This window comes from Thunnus maccoyii, chromosome 20 (assembly GCF_910596095.1).
Source record: "Thunnus maccoyii chromosome 20, fThuMac1.1, whole genome shotgun sequence".
Taxonomy (NCBI): domain Eukaryota; kingdom Metazoa; phylum Chordata; class Actinopteri; order Scombriformes; family Scombridae; genus Thunnus; species Thunnus maccoyii.
The window spans coordinates 26,025,074-26,046,925 of NC_056552.1; the positions used below are offsets into that span (position 1 = coordinate 26,025,074).

At 40.8% G+C, this 21,852-nt stretch overlaps 1 protein-coding gene across 1 annotated transcript in view; it reads right to left on the reverse strand.

Annotated features, from left to right (window-relative positions):
- ryr2a (ryanodine receptor 2a (cardiac)) overlaps positions 1-21,852 on the reverse strand; it is a 185,374-nt gene that overhangs the window by 97,849 nt on the left and 65,673 nt on the right. Inside the window, exons 4-21 of the mRNA XM_042397704.1 lie at positions 19,922-19,996; positions 18,769-18,847; positions 17,764-17,876; positions 16,044-16,143; positions 14,338-14,434; positions 13,275-13,349; positions 10,029-10,185; positions 8,439-8,603; positions 7,699-7,820; positions 7,138-7,321; positions 6,738-6,873; positions 5,980-6,075; positions 5,167-5,285; positions 4,672-4,805; positions 4,238-4,479; positions 3,802-3,994; positions 3,251-3,455; positions 2,753-2,857 (exon numbers count right to left, since the gene is read on the reverse strand). Coding sequence (XP_042253638.1) covers positions 2,753-2,857; positions 3,251-3,455; positions 3,802-3,994; positions 4,238-4,479; positions 4,672-4,805; positions 5,167-5,285; positions 5,980-6,075; positions 6,738-6,873; positions 7,138-7,321; positions 7,699-7,820; positions 8,439-8,603; positions 10,029-10,185; positions 13,275-13,349; positions 14,338-14,434; positions 16,044-16,143; positions 17,764-17,876; positions 18,769-18,847; positions 19,922-19,996 — 2,397 coding nt within the window. The remainder of the gene's footprint in view (positions 1-2,752; positions 2,858-3,250; positions 3,456-3,801; positions 3,995-4,237; positions 4,480-4,671; positions 4,806-5,166; positions 5,286-5,979; positions 6,076-6,737; positions 6,874-7,137; positions 7,322-7,698; positions 7,821-8,438; positions 8,604-10,028; positions 10,186-13,274; positions 13,350-14,337; positions 14,435-16,043; positions 16,144-17,763; positions 17,877-18,768; positions 18,848-19,921; positions 19,997-21,852) is intronic.

The window sequence follows — 21,852 nt, forward strand, 5'->3', positions numbered from 1 at the left end:
AGACTTATGAACTTATGAAGTGTCATCTCCAGCAAGGTGTGTGTGTGTGTGTGTGTGTGTGTGTGTGTGTGTGTGTGTGTGTGTGTGTGTGTGTGTGTGCGTGCGTGCATAAGTCTGCATCCAAGTGTATTTATGTATGTATGTGTTCATATTCATATGCATGATGGGCAGTATGTGAATGTTTGGGTGTGTGCCTTGCAAATGTATTTTTGACATTTTTTGACAAATGCTGCTGGTCTTGGTGTCCTTCTTGTTAGGGCAACATTGGCATCTCTTCCTCTTCTTTCAAGTAGGCAAAGCTGGATGCATAGGTATGTTTGCATCCTTGGTTTGAGGCTGCATCACCATGTTGGTAGGCAGGGGTTTAGGGTAGACATCGCCGTTGTTCAAAATGAGGGCTCACCAGAGCTCTTCCTCGCTCCTTCAGAAAGAGACTCCTTTTGTATGGCTTTGCAGAGTTCCTCCCACGGTTAATTTCAGTCCACACTACAAATGCATTGTAAGCCGAAACATCCAAGATGCTGTAAAAGATGACCGATGGCCACCTTGCTGTCATCCGTTTGCAAGTGACAGAGTAGATGCCAATGACCTGTCCAAGTTGTCAACTCCTCCTTTGTTTTTATTGTAATCCAGGATCACTTCTGGCTTTTTGTCTTCCCTCCTGCTCACAGCCGCAGTCCTGTGGAGTGTGCTCATCATCATCACGTTTTTGTACCTCTTGGGACGGTATGACAACAACTGTGGTGTCTTCAGTAAAGGCAGACTTCCAGGAGAGAGCAGCCCTGTCCTTTGTCCCAAGAAGTGCAGGACACAGCTCAGGTTTGTTCCCACCATTGTCAGCTTCTTTCGCAGCAGCTCTTGGCCAAGGGCATGAGAAGTGAAAAAATCGTTACATGTGATGTTGCGCCCCTGAAGACCCTCTGTCATTGCCAGCACTACATGCATGTCCTGATTATTCTCTGGCACAGTTCTAGCAGGTATACCTGTATATATTTGCATATGCCATGCAAAGCTGCATCACAAGCTGCCCAGATTTTGAGGCCATATTTTCCAGGCTTACTGGGAATGTATTGTCTAAATGGAGAGCAATCTCTAAATGGGCCCAGCTTTTCATCTATCGTGACCTCGGGCCCTGGATTGTAGGTCAGTGGCGAGCACTCTACCCGTTTGTCCCAAACATCTCTTATGGGTACAAATTTGTCCTTCTCACGACAAGCTAATCTTGTTTCACGCTTGTCAAATTGAATAACTCTCAAATAAAATAAAAGGTTTGAAATGACATTTTAACACAGAAAATAGCCTGGCCTGTTTCAGCATCCCATAAACTAGAAGTGGCCTCACTGTTGGATTTATACCAGGTATCAGCAAGTATCAGCATCCCCATGTAAGCATGGAGATGGTGTGTGTCAATCTCCCTCCGACTATTCCCAAATAGTTGTCTCCTCTCCATGTTGGTCATGTCAATAATGATCTTCTCTATAGGCTGTGGTATAAAAAGCTCAAAGGCAGATCGTATGTCTTTGGCATGTGAGACTGCCTACCTTGTTGGACCTTGGGGTCATTTTGATTATATTTTGTGATTGTTCGCTACCCTGCCTTTAATAGGGGATTGAAGACCATGGTATTTTGCCATTTTTTGATGTCATTATCTTTCTTTGAGCTTCCCAGTCATTAGGCCGTATTCAGACCAAATCAGGCGATGTTCAGCCGCAGGGTTGAGCAGAGGTGTGTGGGTGTGTTTATTTGTGCTCTAGAACATAACCGCTGTGAAACAATCAAAAAATAACGTTTTATTGATCTGATTTCTCGCTACCAGCGTTCCCTCTCTTCATTCACTCTCTAGCTCGCGCAACCACTGCTGCTCTCTCTCTCTCTTTCGTCTTTTTTAAAGTGAGTCGGGAAGCCGACAGCAGAGTCTAACTTTACTTTTAACGTTATCAAACAAAGAGAAATGTACTTCCCTCCTCCTATTAATGTCTTTTTACTCCCTCATGGCAGAGTTTACAACTCTGATCAGTCTGGTCTCCGGCTGTGATTGGCCACTGCAGCCTTCAGCCGCAGTGACGTCGGGTTGCTTTTCTCCAAAAGTTGACTGTGGCTCAACTTTCTGGCCGCAGTCCGGTGTGGCGCCACAGCGGCCAAAACCGCTGCAGCCAAAACAAACTACGCTCATTAAAATGAATGGGAGGACAGACATTTTCGCCGCAGGTCTTATAGTGATTTCTGTAACCACTCCCCCACAGACAAAACATTCAACACCTCATCTGCCAGAAAGAAGTGGTTCCCATGATAATAACAGAATAAAAGTATACAAAGTGACAGATGAAAGAGTATCGTCTTCAGTGTGTGTGTGTGAGTGTGAGTGAGTGAAGGAGGGAGTGGGGGTGTGTGTGTGGGATCATATTTGCTGTGTGCCACTCTACAATTAAATTCAAATCAATATGCTTTCTTGGCATGAAACATAATGTTAATATTAATACACAACATTATTATGCTATTATCATAGAATTTCATTACTATTATTTTTGTTTTGTTGTAATTTTTGTTATTCATGATGGTTTGGCAACATTTACCATGTATTTCTCTGCATAAACAACCCATAATTACTACCGGGTCAGATTTGACCCGTAACACGACAGATGTAACCTTTTTCTTGTATGTTTCACACATCTAAACTTGAAAATGGGTCAAATTTGACGCATCTGAACACAACTGTGACACATACAGTTTTGGGTGTTTGTCTGATACTCACTACACCGAAGGTCCAGCCTAGTTCTATCTTATTCATCACCCACAGCTCATGGATATTTTCTGCCAGCTTCTCCCTGATCCTCTCCAGGTGAGGTGGCAGAACAATCTACACACACACACACACACACACACACACACACACACACACACACACACACACACACACACACACACACAAAACAGTGATTTGCACCATTTCGATCATTACACACACTGTTGCTTCAGTCTGCTCTGTTTGTGTAACCAATAGAAAAAGGCTTTGTCATGAAAAAATGCCTTAAAAGGATTAAATAACATTTCACAGTAGTATATGTATGACAAATAATCAAAATGTATTGGTTTATTTCACAATGTCATGGTTATATAATATTTTTTTCTGTACATATTCATAGGATAGGTACAAGATTTATCAGGTACTAGGATTTATTGGATGACGTCTCTAACTTTATTCATTTAACATGAGCACCCAACCCAACCCTGACAGTGATCTGTACTGTACCTGGCTGGTGTCTACAGGTATGGGAGTGAACGCTGCCTGACTCAAGGTGACAGTGGGTCCCAGCAGGTCTCTAGCTGCGGTCTGTTCCTGACTGGCCTCCAGCTTTAGCTTCTCTCTGGGCAACACCGCCTCATAGCAAGGAGCATAACCTGGAGGAGGGAGGAACTTAAACTCTCCATGACGACCCCCGAGGAGGAAACGAACCCTGCGGTATGACATGTGAGAGGAGAGCAAGACATGGTAAACACAGTGTGATTTCCACATCAAGTAGGAAAATATATTTTTCTTCTCCTTGAGGTCAAAGGAAACAGTCTGACCAATAATCAAACCCAGTAAATTAACTTGATACTAGGTTAGCTTACAGAGTTTCCATTAGACTCTTGCTTTGTTGGATTTCAGGATTCTGGAGTTTTATATAAATTAAAAATAAATGTAAATCTCTAGATAAATAAATACCATCAGGTAAATCAACAAACATTTCCTCTGATACGGGATAACAGATAATAACTGGATTTTCATTTTGTATGAATTGTTTCCAGTAAAGCACTGACTTGACTCCAGCAGAGAAGCTGGCCACAGGGAAGAAGAGGCCGTCAGAGTTGAAGTTCTCAAACATTCCCTGAACCGGCTGGCCGTTGATCCTGAAGGAGATACTGGGCACGCTGAGGTCCAAACAGCAGCTCACCACATCCTCTGCTCTCAGAAGATGCTGATTGGGTGAGCTAACAGTCCGTGCAATGCAGCCTGCACGGGATTGGTGGAAAAGTTTGCGTAAATGAATCAAATCAAGCATATACAGTGAATATTTTTCATGATATATGCTTATTATTTGAAAATGTATACAGTAGCTTGTCTTAAGTCATTGCTATGCAGAGAGATGTACAAATATAGTTTAGCTGGTTATTATATAGAGGTACAATGAACTCACTACAATTTCTACATAGCAGTATCATCTTCTCTGTCTCCATACACACACATACCCCTCACCTGACCAAAGATGGAGTCCATCAAAGCCGTAAGAGTAGAGGTCATCACCCACCCCGTTGCCTCCCCACCCCTCCCCCCCGCTGGGGTAGGGTGCGTAGCCACTGGTATTGGCCCAGCCCACCCTGAGGTGAGTGGCCTCGGCTGTGACAAATGGCAATGCCTGGTCCACGATCAGTTCGTAGTACCACTTCCTGTACTGGGCGGAGCCATCACTGACACCCAGGAAGATGTTGGGACGCATGCTGTTAGGAAGAGAGAAGAAGAGGGAACACTGTCACTAAGCAGAGAAAATGACCCACTAGTGTGTTAGAATGACAAATTCTGTGTATCTTGACAGTTACAAGAAGTTGGTACTGGATTTTTAAAATGTGTGTATTTGTGCAGGTGTGTATGTGTGTTTGTGTGTGTGTGGGTGTGTCTGTGTGTGTGTATACCTGCTTACGTGGTTGATCAGGCGTGTCTGCAGTAACAGATCTCTTCCTGGCAGCAGGTTATCACAGATCAGGTGCTGGTTAGAGCGCACTGCCACACCGTGACACACACACAGCGAACACAACACGTCTAGAACCTAACACACCAGAAGATACATCGCTGTTGTCAATATATCGTTGTTACAGTACAAACACTCACATGCAAACACCTACTGGCACACAGGTTGAACTGCAGGACTCCTGATGGATTGATCTCATTGGCAATTTTCGCAAGAGTTTTCTTTGCCTTGATAAATGATTGTTGGTCGGAATCTTTTAAAATTTACTCCATATGGCTTTAGGTTCTGCTCACAGACTCCTAGAAGCCTTTTCACACCAGACACAAATAACCATAACTCATAACTTTGAAACTGATTTGAAGGTAAGTAATGGAAGCTTGAACACCTGTGTGGACCTTCTATTATAGATACACATATGCCTGTGTATATCTGCCTGCACCTTGTGGTTGCGTCCATGCTTGTCCAGTAGAGATATAATGGATTTGATGTGTCCCTCTTTGATAATGTTCAGTGCCTCAGGACTCTCCACCAGCACACAGTGAAGCACCTCCAGTATACCTACATATACAGAATATGGCAATAAGCAATCAGAACCACATCATTATTAACATACCAGCAAGAGAAGCTGAAGAGACACACAGCTTTTAGACATTTTAACCCCTGCGTTGTTTCAAATATGGATGAGTGTACTGGGTGAGGTGTAATTTCAGACAGTCCAACATTACAAAAATTACTATTGTAAAGCCATTTTAAAAAGGAAACAAGTTATCAGTAAAAAGCAACAGTAATTAAATTGGAAAAATAATAATAGTACAGAGAAAAACATCAAGGCCACTTTGTGGATGAGCTGAAGTTTTAATTCCACAGTTGTGTGCATTTTTTACAATAGTAATAATAATAATAATAATAAGCAATAGATACCCAGTAAAATGTGAAATAATGACCCCTCACTATCAAACCTGTTCTTGCTTTTGGTCTCATTCTTGTTAATTCAGCAGCTGTCCTGGCTGCTGCTGTGAGTGTTGTGTTGCACTGTGGCCTTCATGCATGCGTACATGGACAGAACAGAGATCTTCCAGAGCAGATGTTTATCATTTTGTACTTTAAACTGAATGAGCTGATTCATTGTCCAGGAATGGTAACATCCCCCACCAGGCCTGCTGCTAGTTTGATTTCATGATGATTTATGATGACTGAATGGTGATCAGTAATTCCATATAATGACAACCTTGTCAAAGACAAGCTGACCTACCAGAAGAGGCCTCAAGTCTCTCCAGTCTGCTAATGAGCCAGTCCAAAGAACCGGAAAATTGGGCGCAGTTCTTCCTGTTTCCCCTGATCAGCGCAGCTAGGAGGAGCACAGAAGATAGATGACGTGGGACAGGAGGGGACAGGAGAAGACAGGGGAGAAGAGACATGTCATTAAGAGGTACTGTTGTTGTGTGATAGAAACAGGCTATTCCCACATGTATTTGTTGGTCTCTTTCCTCTGGTTGCAACATTTTATATTCTAATCTCATCTTTCCATGGAAAGAATTATGTAACTGAATTATCTAACCTGACGCTCCAGATGGTTTGTTACACAGAACTATCTGAGAAGTTTTCCTTGGAAACTGTTTGGGTAGGGTAGGCACTTCCAAAAAATATTTGGCAGGAGATTAGACGAACCATCTGTCTATCACCGTCTTACCTTGTGAGGCAGCTGGATTTGTGAGATCACAAGATCACGCGGCAATCCTCACAGGATGCTGATTGGTCCGAACCACACAAGCGCATAACTTGAAGTCTGACAGGATGGATTCTCTTGTGATCCTGTGATGTTGTGATCTTGAGAATCCAGCTGCCTTGCAAGGTAATGAATTATCATCTCTTTAAATATTATGTGTATTAATTTACCATTATGGCTTTCTGTAAACCCCTTTGTACATACAATCTAGTTTTAGATAATACCTCTGGAAATAACACGTGGGCTATTATATTTTCTATGTGTGTATGCATGTGTGTGTTTACCCAGCAGTTGGTAGAGGGAGTTGAGGATGGAGCTCCAGGCCTCTCCAGCCTCCCTTCCTACTGCCTCAGCAAAATGAGCTGCACTGCTGTACACGTGAAGCCGATCAATACACTCCAGTACGAGGCTGATCATCCCCTATGGACACAGAGGTTGTTGTTACTGCTTTATTCAGATGACTCTGTTAATGGTAATAAAATGAAATGAAACCAATGTTCTTCAGTTCTTCAGCACCACTTTTAGACTACATTGTGATTGATTGTCACAATGGGGCATAATCACCAAAGACTTCTGCGTGATACACATTTTGGTGAAACTTAAATTTTTGGACCCCTAATAACATTGCAATGGCTCAGTTTTAGGCACACAGGATCCAAACACACGGACAAAGATGTTTCCTACCTCCTCTTGGAAAAGGTTTTGTCGGTTCTTCAGAGCTCTCAGTCGGTTCTGCTTGTCTTCATGTTCTAGGTGGTCGCCGGGTGGTTGGAAGTAGCCAATCAGATCCTGCAGACTCAGGCTGACTGAATCAATTGGTAGATCAAAAGTAGAGCTCTTCCCCTTTTTTCTTAGAGTGTCCAGACCCCTGTTACATATAGAGTGGAGGAAATGTCTTTATACTCTGATAAGTTCTCATTGTCACTCCTCTGAGTGTGTGTGTGTGTGGTCCAGGTATTCCTCACATTGTGGGTAGTAAATCTGTTTACACAGTCATGTTGTGACAAAAAGCAAGTCTCCTTAACGTAAATCATTAATTTTAGGTGAAGACTTGGTTTAAAGTTAAGGTTAGTTTAGGGTTATGTTAAGGTTAGAGTAAGAGTTAGGGTTAGGCATGTGGTGGTCATGGTTAAGGTTAGGGTAAGTCTCCAGGAAATGAATTTAAGTCAATGTAATGTCCTCTGAAGTGATGGAAACACGACTATGTGTATGTGTGTGTGTGTGTGCATGTGTGCATTAATCCACCTGATGAAGAGGTTGAACAGAAACACAGTACTGCGGATGACTCTGGCAGTGCGACTCTCCTCATGTTGTGACCGAGACAGCGTCAGCCCGTCGTCCATGTGACCTTCATGGTGCATGATGGCCTGAAATAAGATGTGAGTTTCTGAAAAACACTGACATCTGCTCTTAATATCACTCTAAATGAATCACAGCATTTTCAAAAGACAGTGTAAACTGTTTCTTGCAAGACTATTATGTAAAACCTGAGACAGCAAAATCAATAAGTGGGACAACAACAGAGACACTATGCCAGGATCACAATATCAAACAGTAAGAAGTTTTGTCAATTTACTGAAATACCTCAATTTACAGTTTTCTGTGTTTTCTGAATGTTGCTTTAAATTTCTATGAAGATGACAATGAACTTAAATTGTAACAAGACAATTTTCATAATGAAGCAGGTTTTTCATGGTAAAACTTGCAAGATGGATAAAATTGTGTATGTATAAAAGTATGTATAAAAGTTGTGCTTTATTTTGCCTCTGGTATGACTAAAAGCATTTACCAGATGTGGGCTCCTTCACCATTAGCTCAGGTCCTAACCCTAACCACAAACTGCCTGACCTGGATGACATGGCATGGATGAATGCACCTTAAGTTTACGAAAGGCTTCACTTTTTAATCTGCTGCCACTCTTGTTGTCACTCTCAAATACACAGGATAGACCGGTGATAAAAAGTTGTAAAAACGCAGTACAGTACCTTTCTCTGTACACCACCCATGCGAGCACACTTGGCATCAACAGTCTGGTATGTGAGCCACAGGCAGGTGTCAACATGTTGGATATAACACACAGAGTCACCATACTTAATGTCAGGAACACCCATCCCATCCACCTCCTTCTTTACACCAGGGTCCAACTTTTCCTGAAAGAGAAAGAAAGGAAGAAAGTGAGTATTGTAATTAATACAGATTAAATCTTACACAGCAAGCACATGGCTGCATTAAAGAATGTTTTATAGATTATTCATCATGACAAACAACTGTCAGCAGAAGTTTAATAGATTAAGTTTGAAGGGTTCTCACATATTTTACTCACTAATTGATAATAAATAGTTTGTAATCATTACTACAAATCAGACACTAAAGAACCGGTGGTGTGCTTAGAAAACTGAACCTGGTACTGCCCACTTCTATAACTACAGGAGAGCATATAGGTGCAGCTCAGTAGAGGGATTTCTATAAAATCACAAGGCTCAGAAAAAACAAACAAAATACAAAATAATTACTTTGATCATGGTTCAATCCCTCATGTGTGCAATCCTCCCTTAAATGAGAGATGCCCTTGAAAACACCCAAACAAATGACACGTAGTCTGCGACTCCAACTTGGTGCACTGTTTGATAAAAATAGCACATGTGTTTGGGGCAAGATGCGTCACATCTGCGCCTGGAAATCAGGCACAAGAGCTGCAGTGAATCTGGCCCTCTGAGTCCATATTTGGATGATAGCAGGACAGTTAGTAATGTGTTATCATTAGTTTGATAGTTTCATACTTCTGTGAGTACACACAAACAGGCCTCAGTGGACTTTGTTTCTACATTTCTGATGTTTTAATATATTATTAAGATTTATATATTTATTTATGTGCTTTATCATGAATGACAATCCTAACTCAGCAGAATAGTTCAGTCTCCTCCAAATAGACTGAAGTCTGGTAAAGTCTGATCTGAAGAGTTGGCATGGTACCGAATTTTCTGAAACAGAATCAACCCAAACCTGAAGTGCTTCTATTTCTTTCCTCTATAGTCTGTTGCAAACCCAACTGTGTGTGCCCCTCAGCTTTGAAACTCCCTGCCTGAGCACCTCAAGCTAGATAAATCTGTAGCATCCTTTGAGGTGTTCTTTATTTAGCTTTGGCCATTTTAAATTAGTTTCAACCTGTCTTGTTTTTACAGCTGCTTGTTGTCCAAATCTTAAGTTATTATTTTAGTATATTTTATTGTTTCACACTGTTGTTTCATTCTGTAAAGCACTGTGTAACTTTACTAAGACAAGTGTAAATACAGTTATTATTAAAGTTTAAATTATTTTTAGTCCTTACTAGGAGTCCAATGAATTCACACAACCCATATAAAGGGCAGAAGATCTTGTGTGACACTGGAAAACTTTTAAGGAGATTATGGAGAAACAAGTCAGAGGGCACCAGTATGTACAAAACAGAAAGCTGCCTTCAACTCCTATCCTCAAAAAATAACACAGAAATGTTCCTTTCATTATGTTGCACTGTGCTGGTACCTATACCTATAATACATTCTGGGCTTCATGCTGTGGATGTTGTGACTGCGTACCTTGGAGGACCTGAAGCAGAAGGCTGTAGACTTTACATCAGCTTTCTCTTTGTCCATCAGCAGCAGAGATTTGTCTTCTATCAGACTCAGATACTTCCCTGTGGTCACATGTCTCAGTCTGAATGGCTGGCCCCAGCGGATATGACTCCCACTCCACCTGGATACAAACAAAGACATAAAGACATTCAGAATCATAAATAAATACATATAAATACTGCAAATATCAACAAACTGGGCAGGACTAAAAGCGGGCAATTTAAAAAATTACTCTCACTGTTGCTGTTTGGATATCTGTTTTGTGTGGAATATAATATACTGGCAAATCTCCCTCTGGCAAAATTGAAATTATCAGTAACCAGTGTACAGAGAGTAGGAGATACAGGGAGGTCAATATCAGAGCCCAAAGTTAATTTATGCCTTGGGACCCCCTAGTAGGTTAATCTGGCTCTACAGAGTGTTTTAGCATCTTTCAGTGCATAGTTTTGGTTTAATAGCACATTTCCTGTTGTGGTTCAGTACCTCTGCTCTCAGAAGCCTTGTTTCCAGAAGCAGGCAGCTGTTTTCAAGGAAAAAGCTCTAATAAACCCACTATACACTACGTGACCAGCACCAATCAGCAGCAATATTTTTCTCAGGAATTGGTCAAGTCAGAGCAAAGAAGAAAGAGAACACTAGACTTTGGACATTCATCAGTTTGATATAAGCACAACTCCAAATGAATGATAATGTTGCTCTGTGTCTGCTGGATGTGTAAATAGCTTATCAGATAATGTTGTGTTTAGAGTTTGTTCTGCTGCCCCCAAGTGGCCAAAAAATAAAGTAATGCAGCTCCAAATTATGTATATGAGTTGGATTAAAATGTCTACAGTATGTAAAATTTGCTGCAGAAATTAAATTAGAAGCCTGAAGGCTAATGTTCATCTGCTTCAGCACACAGTCCTGTGCTCTTCATGTCACAGATGCTCACAACACGTGATGTAGAAGAGCTACAACAGCCAGACTTCAGCTCTTTAGAGACGTTTCTCTCCGAGATATGTCAAGATACGGCTGAGAATTTTCAGTATGTGTATTTGTGTGTATGTCCCCTACCTTACTTATTTTTCATTTCAGTCAGTGGGCTTGACAGACCTGCACACAGGTGCAACCGATAACAACAATAATGGCTGGGTTCCATTTAGCTGTGTCAGTTCCAGGGGTCTGCTATTGGACATGCTGGCTAACTGTCTGGGGCACGTGAATGGAACACAGCCATCGTTAACATTATTAGTATCACCTTTTCCTGCCATAACAAGTCAAACTGTCTGATGGAGGAAAGGTCAAGACACTGAAATCTAGGCACAAACAAGCCATCAATTGAAAAGATATAAAAGCCAAGGTTCACATAATGGCTACGCCTCAAGCATTTACAAGGAATAGTTCAACTTTAGGTGTGAGTGATATCAGTCTAATGTGTGTGTGGTAAGTACAGATGTGTAAGGAGTCAGGACAGGGTTAGCCTAGCTTAGCATAAAGACTGGCAGCAGGGGGAAACAGCTAGCCTAGCTCTGTCTAAAGCTCACTTGTTAACATGCTGTATCTTCTTTTTGTTTAAATGTAACAACAGCAATTTGTGGTTTTGAGGGGATTCATTATTAATAAGGACAATATTGACATTACGACTAATATTATTAGTGTAATGGAAGGTAGCTGTGGTGGTCGTAGTAAAATAAGTACACAGTATACCACATATTTATCACTATAATACAACTAATTATATTTGCTTCTTAAATTGAATGTAACTCCAGACATAGCAATCACACATATTAAAAGGTAGAGTCAGTCATTCTGGAGAAAGACTGTTGATATTTGAACTAAACACCTAAACAGCCACACCCCTCCCTTCATGCTTCTTCAAAAGCTCCACCCCCCAAATTCATGAGCGTCGCCAAGGCAACGACCAAAAGAGAAATATAGCGTCATCCAGAGCGATGCGTCAACTGTAGAGTCACTTCTGTTCCTCTCACATTATCACAAGTGGGAAAAAAAATCGTCTCATGAGCAAACAGTCCACCCACACTCTCCCCATTTCTCACTTGACCTGCGTCCAGCGTCTCTGTCCACAGACGCAGCTGATTGTCAGCTGCAGCTCCTGGAGAGCTGAGAGGACAGTAGCCGGACAAACAGCCTTCACCAGGCTGACTGTCAGCAGAAATTTACTGAACCAAAATAGTTTGCATATTGGCTCGAAATTGACAGTGGGATATTTGTGTGATTTAAACAGCTGCCTGCTCAGATTACGCTTCACTAAATGCGATGGAAACAGACTCGGAGCATAAAAAAAACACACGGGGGGGTCTCTGTGAGACTGTCTTGGATTCAGTGTGGATTGATACATTTAATAAGATGGAAGCGTATCTGTTCTGTGAGAAAACGATTTCTATGTGAATTGGCCACGGCCTCTCTCTCTCCAGCTCGCCAGCCCTCCCCCACAATCCAACAGGTGCTGGAGATGGGAAACATCATATCCTCATACAGACATCTGCTCTGATGTCTTCCCTCCTGTGCATGAGCACGAACGCCTCCTGCTGATTGGCTGGAGTAGCATTGTGTGGATCGGTTTGAGCCTCTTTATTTGTTTCCCATTTACAGAACCAGAGCCGTGTATGAAGAAAAGATTTTTTCTAAGCACACACAAAGTACAGACAGCTAGCGGACGGTGAGGAGATATTCCCTGAATTTGACAAAAAGTATATTCAACAATCTTTCTCCAGAATCACTGACTCCACCTTTAATGCTTCTCACATGCACATACACACAGAGAAACATTACATAGACAAAACTGTTTTAAATATAACTTTTTATACTGACATATACACTTAAAATGTAAACTGTAAAACTATGAAACCATTTGGTTACTCTGAGTAAGCAAAAGCAGCTACCTGGTTGCCAACCTGGAAATCATTGCTTAAACTTACTGTCAGATCCTGATACTGCTGTTACTTAGCAACTATTGAAAATCCTTGAAATGCCATTGGAAGGCTAACATCCACTCTGCTGTCCACAATGAGTGCTATCAACCCAGGCTAGACCCTTTGCAAACAATGCTGGGGATCCCTCACAGTGCAAACACAAAAATGACAATGTGCAATGCAATGTGAGCTGCATTCGGAACAGCACGTCTGTACAACAGTTATCTATTTGTGTGTATAATGTGCTGGTGTATTTGTGAATATCCTTGTTTGCTGTATATGTGTATATTGTACTCACACAACCCGCAGTGTCTCCAGCCTCCACAGGGACCTGGCGTGACTGGACACTGGTCCCCCCTCATAGTGCACAGTCCTGGAGGTAAATATCATACAATCACATTGAAAAAATGATATATCTTTCCATACATAATATTACCTCTTTCTATGAAAGTCACTGTTTGCCTTTGATTTAGTACTTCTAGATATTCTGCTACCTGGATGACTCAGTCTCTCAGTAATAAACCCCAGCAGGCAGTCAGATAAGGAGAACACAGTCATTCTCATAGGCGCTGTTTAACAACATGGCTGTCCCTTTAGGGAAAACCTTAAAACTATAATTATTAATAGTCCTCCTCGTCTCAGTCACAGCAGAGAGCTCAGTCTGATAATGGGAGTTGATACTCTCTCTCCCTGGAGGCCATGGTAATTTCCATACAAGAAGAAGCTGAATGCTGTATGTCCAGCGGTCTAAACTGGAGGGTAAAGGAGAACAGAAGAACAGGCTGAAGGCAAAACTTTGATTTCAGAGGTGACTTTGACATTGACTTAGAATTGTGAAGGCCTGAGAAGATCCCCACTTGATCCCACTGACACTGCTGAAGTCTCATATTGCATTTGACTGAACTTTTGAATACATTTTCTCACAGAACAAGGACTGTGGATCTCATACATTGGAATAATGTCAGGAAAGGACCTCTTCGCGACCAGTATGGACAGGAGGACCTATTACACCTTCCAATAATCAAAGCTCAGTAAAGCCTGGTGGGCCAAAGTGAGGCAGACCCTGGACTACAGTACATTTTTATTATGATCAGCCGAGAAACAAACAAAATGCTGTTTCTCTATAACCTAAACCTGTCTTTCAAGACTTGCAAGATCATGCAAGTATGTTTTTTCCTGTTCAAGTCTTTGGTATTGAGAGGCTGTAGTGCGTCTCACAGTTCCTCCATTAACAGTTGTCGGGTAAATTTATGACATTGTGTGTAATCTGATCAGAATGTCTACACCAAATAACTGCAGGTAAACTATACAACCATTGAGATGATTGTTACTAAAATGACACCCAGTCATGTACAAATTACCTTCTCTGCTCATCACCATGCTCCCCAGATGGAACCGTTAGACACTCGTCCATGTGACCGAGAAGAAGGCGAAGGACATCTCCTCCTATCAGGAAACCTGCAGACAGCAGAGCAGAGAGGGATAAAAGGGAGTAGAGGAGGGGTGAGAAGGTGAAGGACAGATTGAACGGAAGGCAGCATATGACACTATACGCCAGAGAAATAGACAGTGAGGTTTGTATAAAAGCACCAGAATTAGTACACATGCTACCTTACCTACACTTTGCTAATTTTAGAAATCATTTGAGTATTCTGATGAACATGACGTGGGAGGTGGGCAGCGAGGATCAAGAGCAGCAGGGCAATTATGGTATTAATCATGACATGGATTTGCACTTCTGAAACGTATAAACCAGCAGATGCGACTGTCAAAATGAACACCTGTGTCTTCAAATAACGCCACCCAAAGCATCTTGGGAACTATACTCGCTGACTACGACAGGCAGTATCCAGAGACAGTTGCAGTGTCCTTGATTTGTTATTGTACATTATTGTCCAAAATGCATTGCACAAAGTGAAATGGAAAAGCTGCTCACATCTGCTTTCAAATGAATTGTGAATGGTGGTGAGCTAGCTCTAGAAAAATTAGAATATACTGCAGTTAGAGATGGGTGTCAATATCATTTTGGATCCTGCTCCTGTTTAGCAAAATAGCTGGATTTATTAATCTCTACTCAAATCTTTTCTCTCTCTCAATAGAAAACATACATGTAGCAGCTTCCAGCAGCTTCTCTCCATCATTGTCTCTGGTTAAAATGAGAAAGTGGCAGCAGATGAGATCAGCTGTAGCTAATTAACGTTAATTGCGTAAGACTAAAATGAAAAGTTAGTGTGTTCTCTGGTGAATGTGTCTCTGCAGCAGCTGTCTGTATTCAGACAAAGGTTTGTTAGTGAGAGGACACATCACTCTGTAACACCACTGTACCACTGTGAGTGGAGACTCTTCTCTAGAGAAGTGATCAGCTGATCTCCTCACATCACTTTAAGAATCTCTCAGTTAAACTTTGATTGGTATCAGATCAACATTTGAATGTGATCAGCTTCATAGTTGTGAATCAGGAGCTTCAGTGTTTGGAGTCAGTAGCTGGTGAAGACTACATCTGTTCATTAAATATGTCAGATACAATTAATTTACCTACTGCTCGGCTCATTTTCAGGTTGTGAACATTAATTAAGCTTCACTAAAAACTGTTGTATTTCTGCTTTCTCTGAGCCAAGAAAAGGTGATTAAACATCTTTGAGGTGTAGTTACTTTAGCCTTTAGTTACTTCCATGATGAAATGTAAACCAAATAAGATTTGATTAGAAAGGATTTGGTTTCAATACGTGGATTTGATACTGGATTTGAGCTTTGATAAAATGCTATCAAACCCCATCAATCAGTCCCGTGCTGTTGTATACAATTAATACGTAGAATAAAATTAGGACACAGCAAGTCACAGATTATCCACTGTACTTAAGTTACTTACTGCACATAAATACTGAATACTGCTGGATCAACTATCAAATATCAACATTTGAATTCAACTTGACAAAATACGAAGCATCAATAAAAAACGTACAAAAGGTGAGATAGAAAAGAGCACAAGCAGCAAGATAAAAACAACAACAAACAAGAAAGAAACAAAGATGGAGAAAAGAAGACCAAGTAACAAAGTCAGGTATACCTTGTGCTACTTCACTGCCAGAACAAATGGGAGCCACACTCCACAGTGTCTGCTGGAAGGCTGCATCTACATGGAGACTGCCATTACCATAGGACAGATGCTGCAGGAACACAAACATAAGAACAAAATTTTAAAAGCTATTCACTGACACACCAGACTGAGATACACACAGACACTCAGGATGTTCCTGAATCTGAGGCCTGTCTTTGGCTATTCCGAAAGGCAGGTCTGGTCTGACCACCGGGAGCACCCAGCACTCCCAATTCATCAGACCATGCAATTGGTCTGATGCATGCAGTCAGTGCGTGGTCAGCAGTGCTTTAAAGGTATCCATAATTTAGCATTCTACACAGTGACTGATCAGAAGATACACAGACAGAAAAAAGGAAGTGTGGAACCGAGAGGGAGCCATGAAGAAGAGAAGGGGTCGTGAAGGAAATGCAGATAAAATGATGTTCCTGAATGAGACAAAGGGGGTGAGACCAATTTAACTAACAATGATTATTATTTGTTTGTTTGTGTAACCAGTATATCGTCTAAATCTGTAGCACTGCAAGCACATTCCATCTTAGGTTTAAAAGTGTCTAGTGTCTAGTGAATAGTCTTTTAAGATCCAAGTTTTTGAGGATTTTTATATGGAAGTTGGAGAAATGTCACCTAGGGCATTTAAAAATACAGTGAAGGATTTAGAGGCAAATTCAATTTCAATTTGTGAACGCTTCCCTAGCTAGATCCGTTTACTCCTGTCTGTCTTTTTAGGCGTATGATTCTGTGAGTTGCTATTGTATGTTTTGTTTTATGTGTTTTTAATTGTTTGCTTGTACGTTGTTTGAAACACTGTATTGCTGCTATCCTGACCAGGGCTCCCTTGAAAAAGAGATTTTGTGTTCTCTATGGGATTCACCTGGTTAAATAAAGTTTTAAAAAATTTTAAAAAGTTTTCAGCATTCGCAAGTTTTTGGTGAAAGTTTTGCACTCAAAATCGAAAGGTTATAAAGCAAGAGCTTACTGTTGTCATGACAACTTGCCACACTGTACTCGCCACCAGCCTGACCCAAGGCATAAAATTCACGTAAGGTGTCATCAAGCATAACCACAGAGTATGTCTCCAAATCACTGCCCATTTTCTTGCCTTTTTCGTATTAACCTCCTTCTCTTCCTCTATCATTTTAAGCTCTTCAGGCATCAGTTCCTTGTGCCATTTTTCGCTTGGTTTCTTTCTTTTCTTCTCTATTTCTTTTTCCTCTGCCGCGTACCGTTCTTCAAATCTTCATAACGAGTAAGCTTTGACAGCTGTGCTTTTTAATGTTGCTATGGTTACATGTTGGGTAGCGGATTCATTTAGAACAGTGATTAAACTTGAGCCGAACTACATGTGCATTAAATGGTTTTAACGCGCACCTGCCGGCCAATCAGAAAAGAGTTTTCACCCAGACCATGGTATAATCATACTTAGGCTACTGTGTAGATGTGTTTAGTATATGATAATGTGGTCTTAAACCAATCAAGTTCCTTAATTGTTAAGTGACAGTCACACCAAAAAGTGATATTCATTATTCCACATGAAATAGGTGGGTCCAGATGCTCTGTGACGTAGTGACTACTTGTTGATGAACTGCTGCGAGTCAAAGAAGGAAGGAAGGAAGAAAGAAAGTAAAAGTGATAGTAACATTTGAGCAGTTCCTCTTCACACATGTTCCCACACACAGCTGCTACTGACCAGATATCTCTCAGAGGAGACGCTGACCAGGATGAGATCATCTCCCACTCTAACCTTCTCCCCCTCTGAGCGCTGCTTTGATGCTGGATGGATGGTCCACCAGCACGCCTCGCCTACTCACACACACACACACACACACACACACACACACACACACACACACACACACAGCAAACATTAGTGCAGAAAATAAAATGTGTCCATGACTCAGACTCACAAAGCAACATTAAGTATTGTAATACTACCTATCACCTCAGCCTGTGTACCACTTTGGTAGCCTAGATTTTTCTTGCAGCTGTTGTAATTTGCATCTTTTTTACTAAAGCAGGTCAAGAACAAGAACAGGGAGACAGTGTACTTTGCAGTGGCTTATTGTTTTGACTTTGTTCTAAAGTGAAAACCACTGTGGAGTAGCAGGAGGTCAGGAGTCAGACTATCTGAAAAACACAGACAGAAAAAACCTGACAGTATCATAACACTGACAAGAAGAATTCCACAGTTTGACTCCAGAAAGAGGTGGAAATACTATTAGCACGGCTTGAGTTAAGATACCAAACTGGACCAGAAAGTCATTCCACACAGCCAACTCAGAGCTGATGTAATCAAACTAACTCGAAGTCAGCTGGAAGATCAGATATGAGCGCTGATTTTTCATTTCTCTGATGTAAACATAATTGTAGAGCTCTGTGCTCTTTCATGCTGCTGTTGGAAATTAGGTTGAAGAGTACACAAAGATCGGGCTGTGACACCAGAACATTATGCTGAAAGAGGCTCCAAACAGCTGTGGTGAACTGCAGAATTTCTTACAATTCTCTCTTTGGGTTTGTCACTATAAATTACACATTGTACCTTTGTTCATATAAAAATACTGATTAAAGCAGCTTTAAAATAAAGTTTTGTGGGTTTGAATAAAGTTTAGCTGCATAGCATTGGTTTGTAATGACTGGTCCTCTGCAAGGTCAGTGATGTTTATAGTTCATATAAAATATGCCACATTATTCCTACCTGTGGTGTCTTCCTGCAGTCCTACATCGAAAGCCAGTTTGTCTGTGGATGAGCGGGAGGTGGACAGACAGCACAGGTACTAAACACAGAAACACAATTAATATGATCAATTCATCTGATCAATTACTGAAGAACATCATCTACAGCAACAAGAAAACATACATCTTTACACAAAGCTCTAAAAATGCATCAGGCTTGTGTTTAGCATGTGTGTAAAGGACCAACCGTGAGATATTTCTAAGTTCTACAAAATCCCACCTGGATAGGATTCATTTCTCTAGGGAAGGTCAGTACTGTACCACCATCTCTAAAGCTCACTTCTTAACATCTTGCATCTTTTGTTTAATCTGCACACAAACAGAAATGTAACAATTTGTGGTTTTAGGGGGATTTAGGAGCCAGACAAGCTACAGTTTAATCATCCACCCAGTACCCTCTATGCAGCGTCTCTGTCTCCAGCTATAGTGTGGGTGGGCAGACATGATTAGTGAGCACAGGTCTTGGTTTGGTCTCTGTACAGGCACCATGGCACCACTCTCTGTGACGACAAGACTCCATGAAAGCTGCGCACAGTCAGTCACTGCACCCAGCTGTTGTTCACCAAATAGTTCAAGCACTTCTCCTACCCAAAACAGTAAATTTTAGTTTGTGTATAGATTAAATAAATATGATAGCAGTGGTTAGTTAGTGAGCTTTAGAGGTGATGGAATGCTGGATTTTTTCACTTTGGACAGATCTAGGCTAGCTGTTTCCCCTTAAATCCAGTCTTTATACTAACTAGCTAGGCTAACTACATCCTGACTCCAGCTCCGTACATAATGAACAGACTGACATTCATCTTCTCATTTCACTCTCATACAGAAATATTTGCATATTTCCTAAAACGCCAAAATATAACTTTGAATCCAATAATTCAATTTTTAATTTCTGTGTGCAACATTACACAGAAATTATTGTACTGGGTGCACAGAAGCTTAAATAGAAACCAATCTTCTTTATGACTGTGGGTATTGATGGCAAATATACCTATTTTCAAAAAATGTCAGAATCTTTAGATCATCAACTTTCATTAGTATGCCTATAGTTTTTGGTAAGAGTAGTGTGTGTGTGTGTGTGTGTGTGTGTGTGTGTGTGTGTGTGTGTGTGAACTGACCATTCCACTGTAGGAGTGTCTCAGCAGGACAGCGTGCCCGTACAGTAAGGTGCGATGACCGCCACCCTGGGCCGTCTGAGAGAGAAACATTGACAAGATGGAGAGAGAGAGAGTGTGAGTAGAGTTAAAAAAAAAGACAAAGTCATTGAAGAGGAAAACAGTGAAAAACGACAACAACAGAGATATCAAGAAACACCAGAGACAGAAATATCAACAAAAACAGATGCAGACAGGAAGAGAGGGAGAGGCCAGCTGTATTATTTGACTCTACAGGAGCACTATTTCTGACAAGTTGTAGGAAAAATGTTACCTCAGAAAAAGTAAATAAGCTAAACTGTTATGTTGTTCACCCCAGTCACCCAGTCGATCTTTCCATCGTATTTCAAACACGTATATATCACTGTCATACTAATACCTCTAGTTGACAGTATTACCATCATCCAGAACTCTCTAATGATATAATGATCGTGATTATGATTTGGGCTTCCACAGTTAATTAAACTTGATCAGGTGCAGTACTGACACTGTGTTCCTGCTCTGGGGAGTCAAACACTCCCAATTCACACAGGTCCCTGCTTCCAAAACAGCTGCATGTTACTAGTCCTCTTGATTTTGTTGCAGTCTGTGGTGGCAATTTTACATGTTGATAAAATTAAATGTGTGTACAAGTCTGTTTAGTAAAATCTTGACTTCATGTTGTCATACATGGGTACAGTATAGTACAGGTTCAAGATATTTTAGTAGTCATAAAATACTTAAGTGGAATAAAAAGTGTTTTGTTTCAGTGACAAATTATGATAAATAACACTGATATTAATGTTAACATTGTTATTTTTATCATTGTCATGCAGCCCTGCTCAATGAACCAGACAAATCCAGTAATACCTTAAACCAGTGCTAGTGCTCCTCTAAATAAGTACACCATTTCTATGAACCCCCTTGCTCCAGTCTCCAGCACCTCTCAGGACAATAATATGCAACTTTTATGCTGCGTATCTAAGCACAAAACTACACAGTGACACTAAAATCTTTTATTGCATGAGAAGTCTGAACCATCAGGAGATTGTAGCATGCAACTAGAGTCTTGCTGTCTGACTGACATTTGTCTTCCTAGCAGAAAGTGCTCCTTCATTTCTCCTGCAGCACTGCAGTCATTCTGCCCTACTCTAGAGCTGCACATGCATCATAGAGCAGAGCTGCTTCAGTTTTACACATATTGATGAATGTGTGTAAATGGCAGGTATAGGATGCAGACTGGCTTGAAAAGCCTTTTTTCCCTATTATTTCATGTAATTGTGATACTATAATACATACAACATGGTAATATAATGCATACAATGTATTATATCATGTCAGTAGGCAATGCGTCATTTGAAGCCCATATGAAACCCAGAAATGTAAATATAAGTATCTACATACAATACAATCAATAAAAATATATATCTGTACTCCTAAATGTCCTCATTTCATCCTGACTGAGTCTCAAAATTGTCTCCTAAAACAAACACAAAAATACACCAATGGTCTGAGTAATTTGATTTGTAGAATAAACTTCTTAGATATGTCAAAAGCGATAAAAGGCAAAATGATGGTTGTTTGTATACTATTGCTGTGGACAGAAGCAAATTTCTGCGTGAAACCAAATTTTACACTGGAGCTAAAACAGACACTTGTACCAGACTCACCGATGTCAAACATTAGTCTGGACTGTCTGCCTGCTTGTTATTATGTGCCCAATAGCTGATCTATCAACCATTAGTAGGGTTAGGTGAATTGAAATTCATTATCAAAATCATTTACTCAAATTCTGGGCTTTTATCACTAAATGAAAAACAGGGAAATAAACTATGTACAGTATGTGCAGTGTAGTCAGTTACTAGAGTAAACAGAACAGTCAAACTGGAATAAACTAGCATTCCTCCAAAACACAG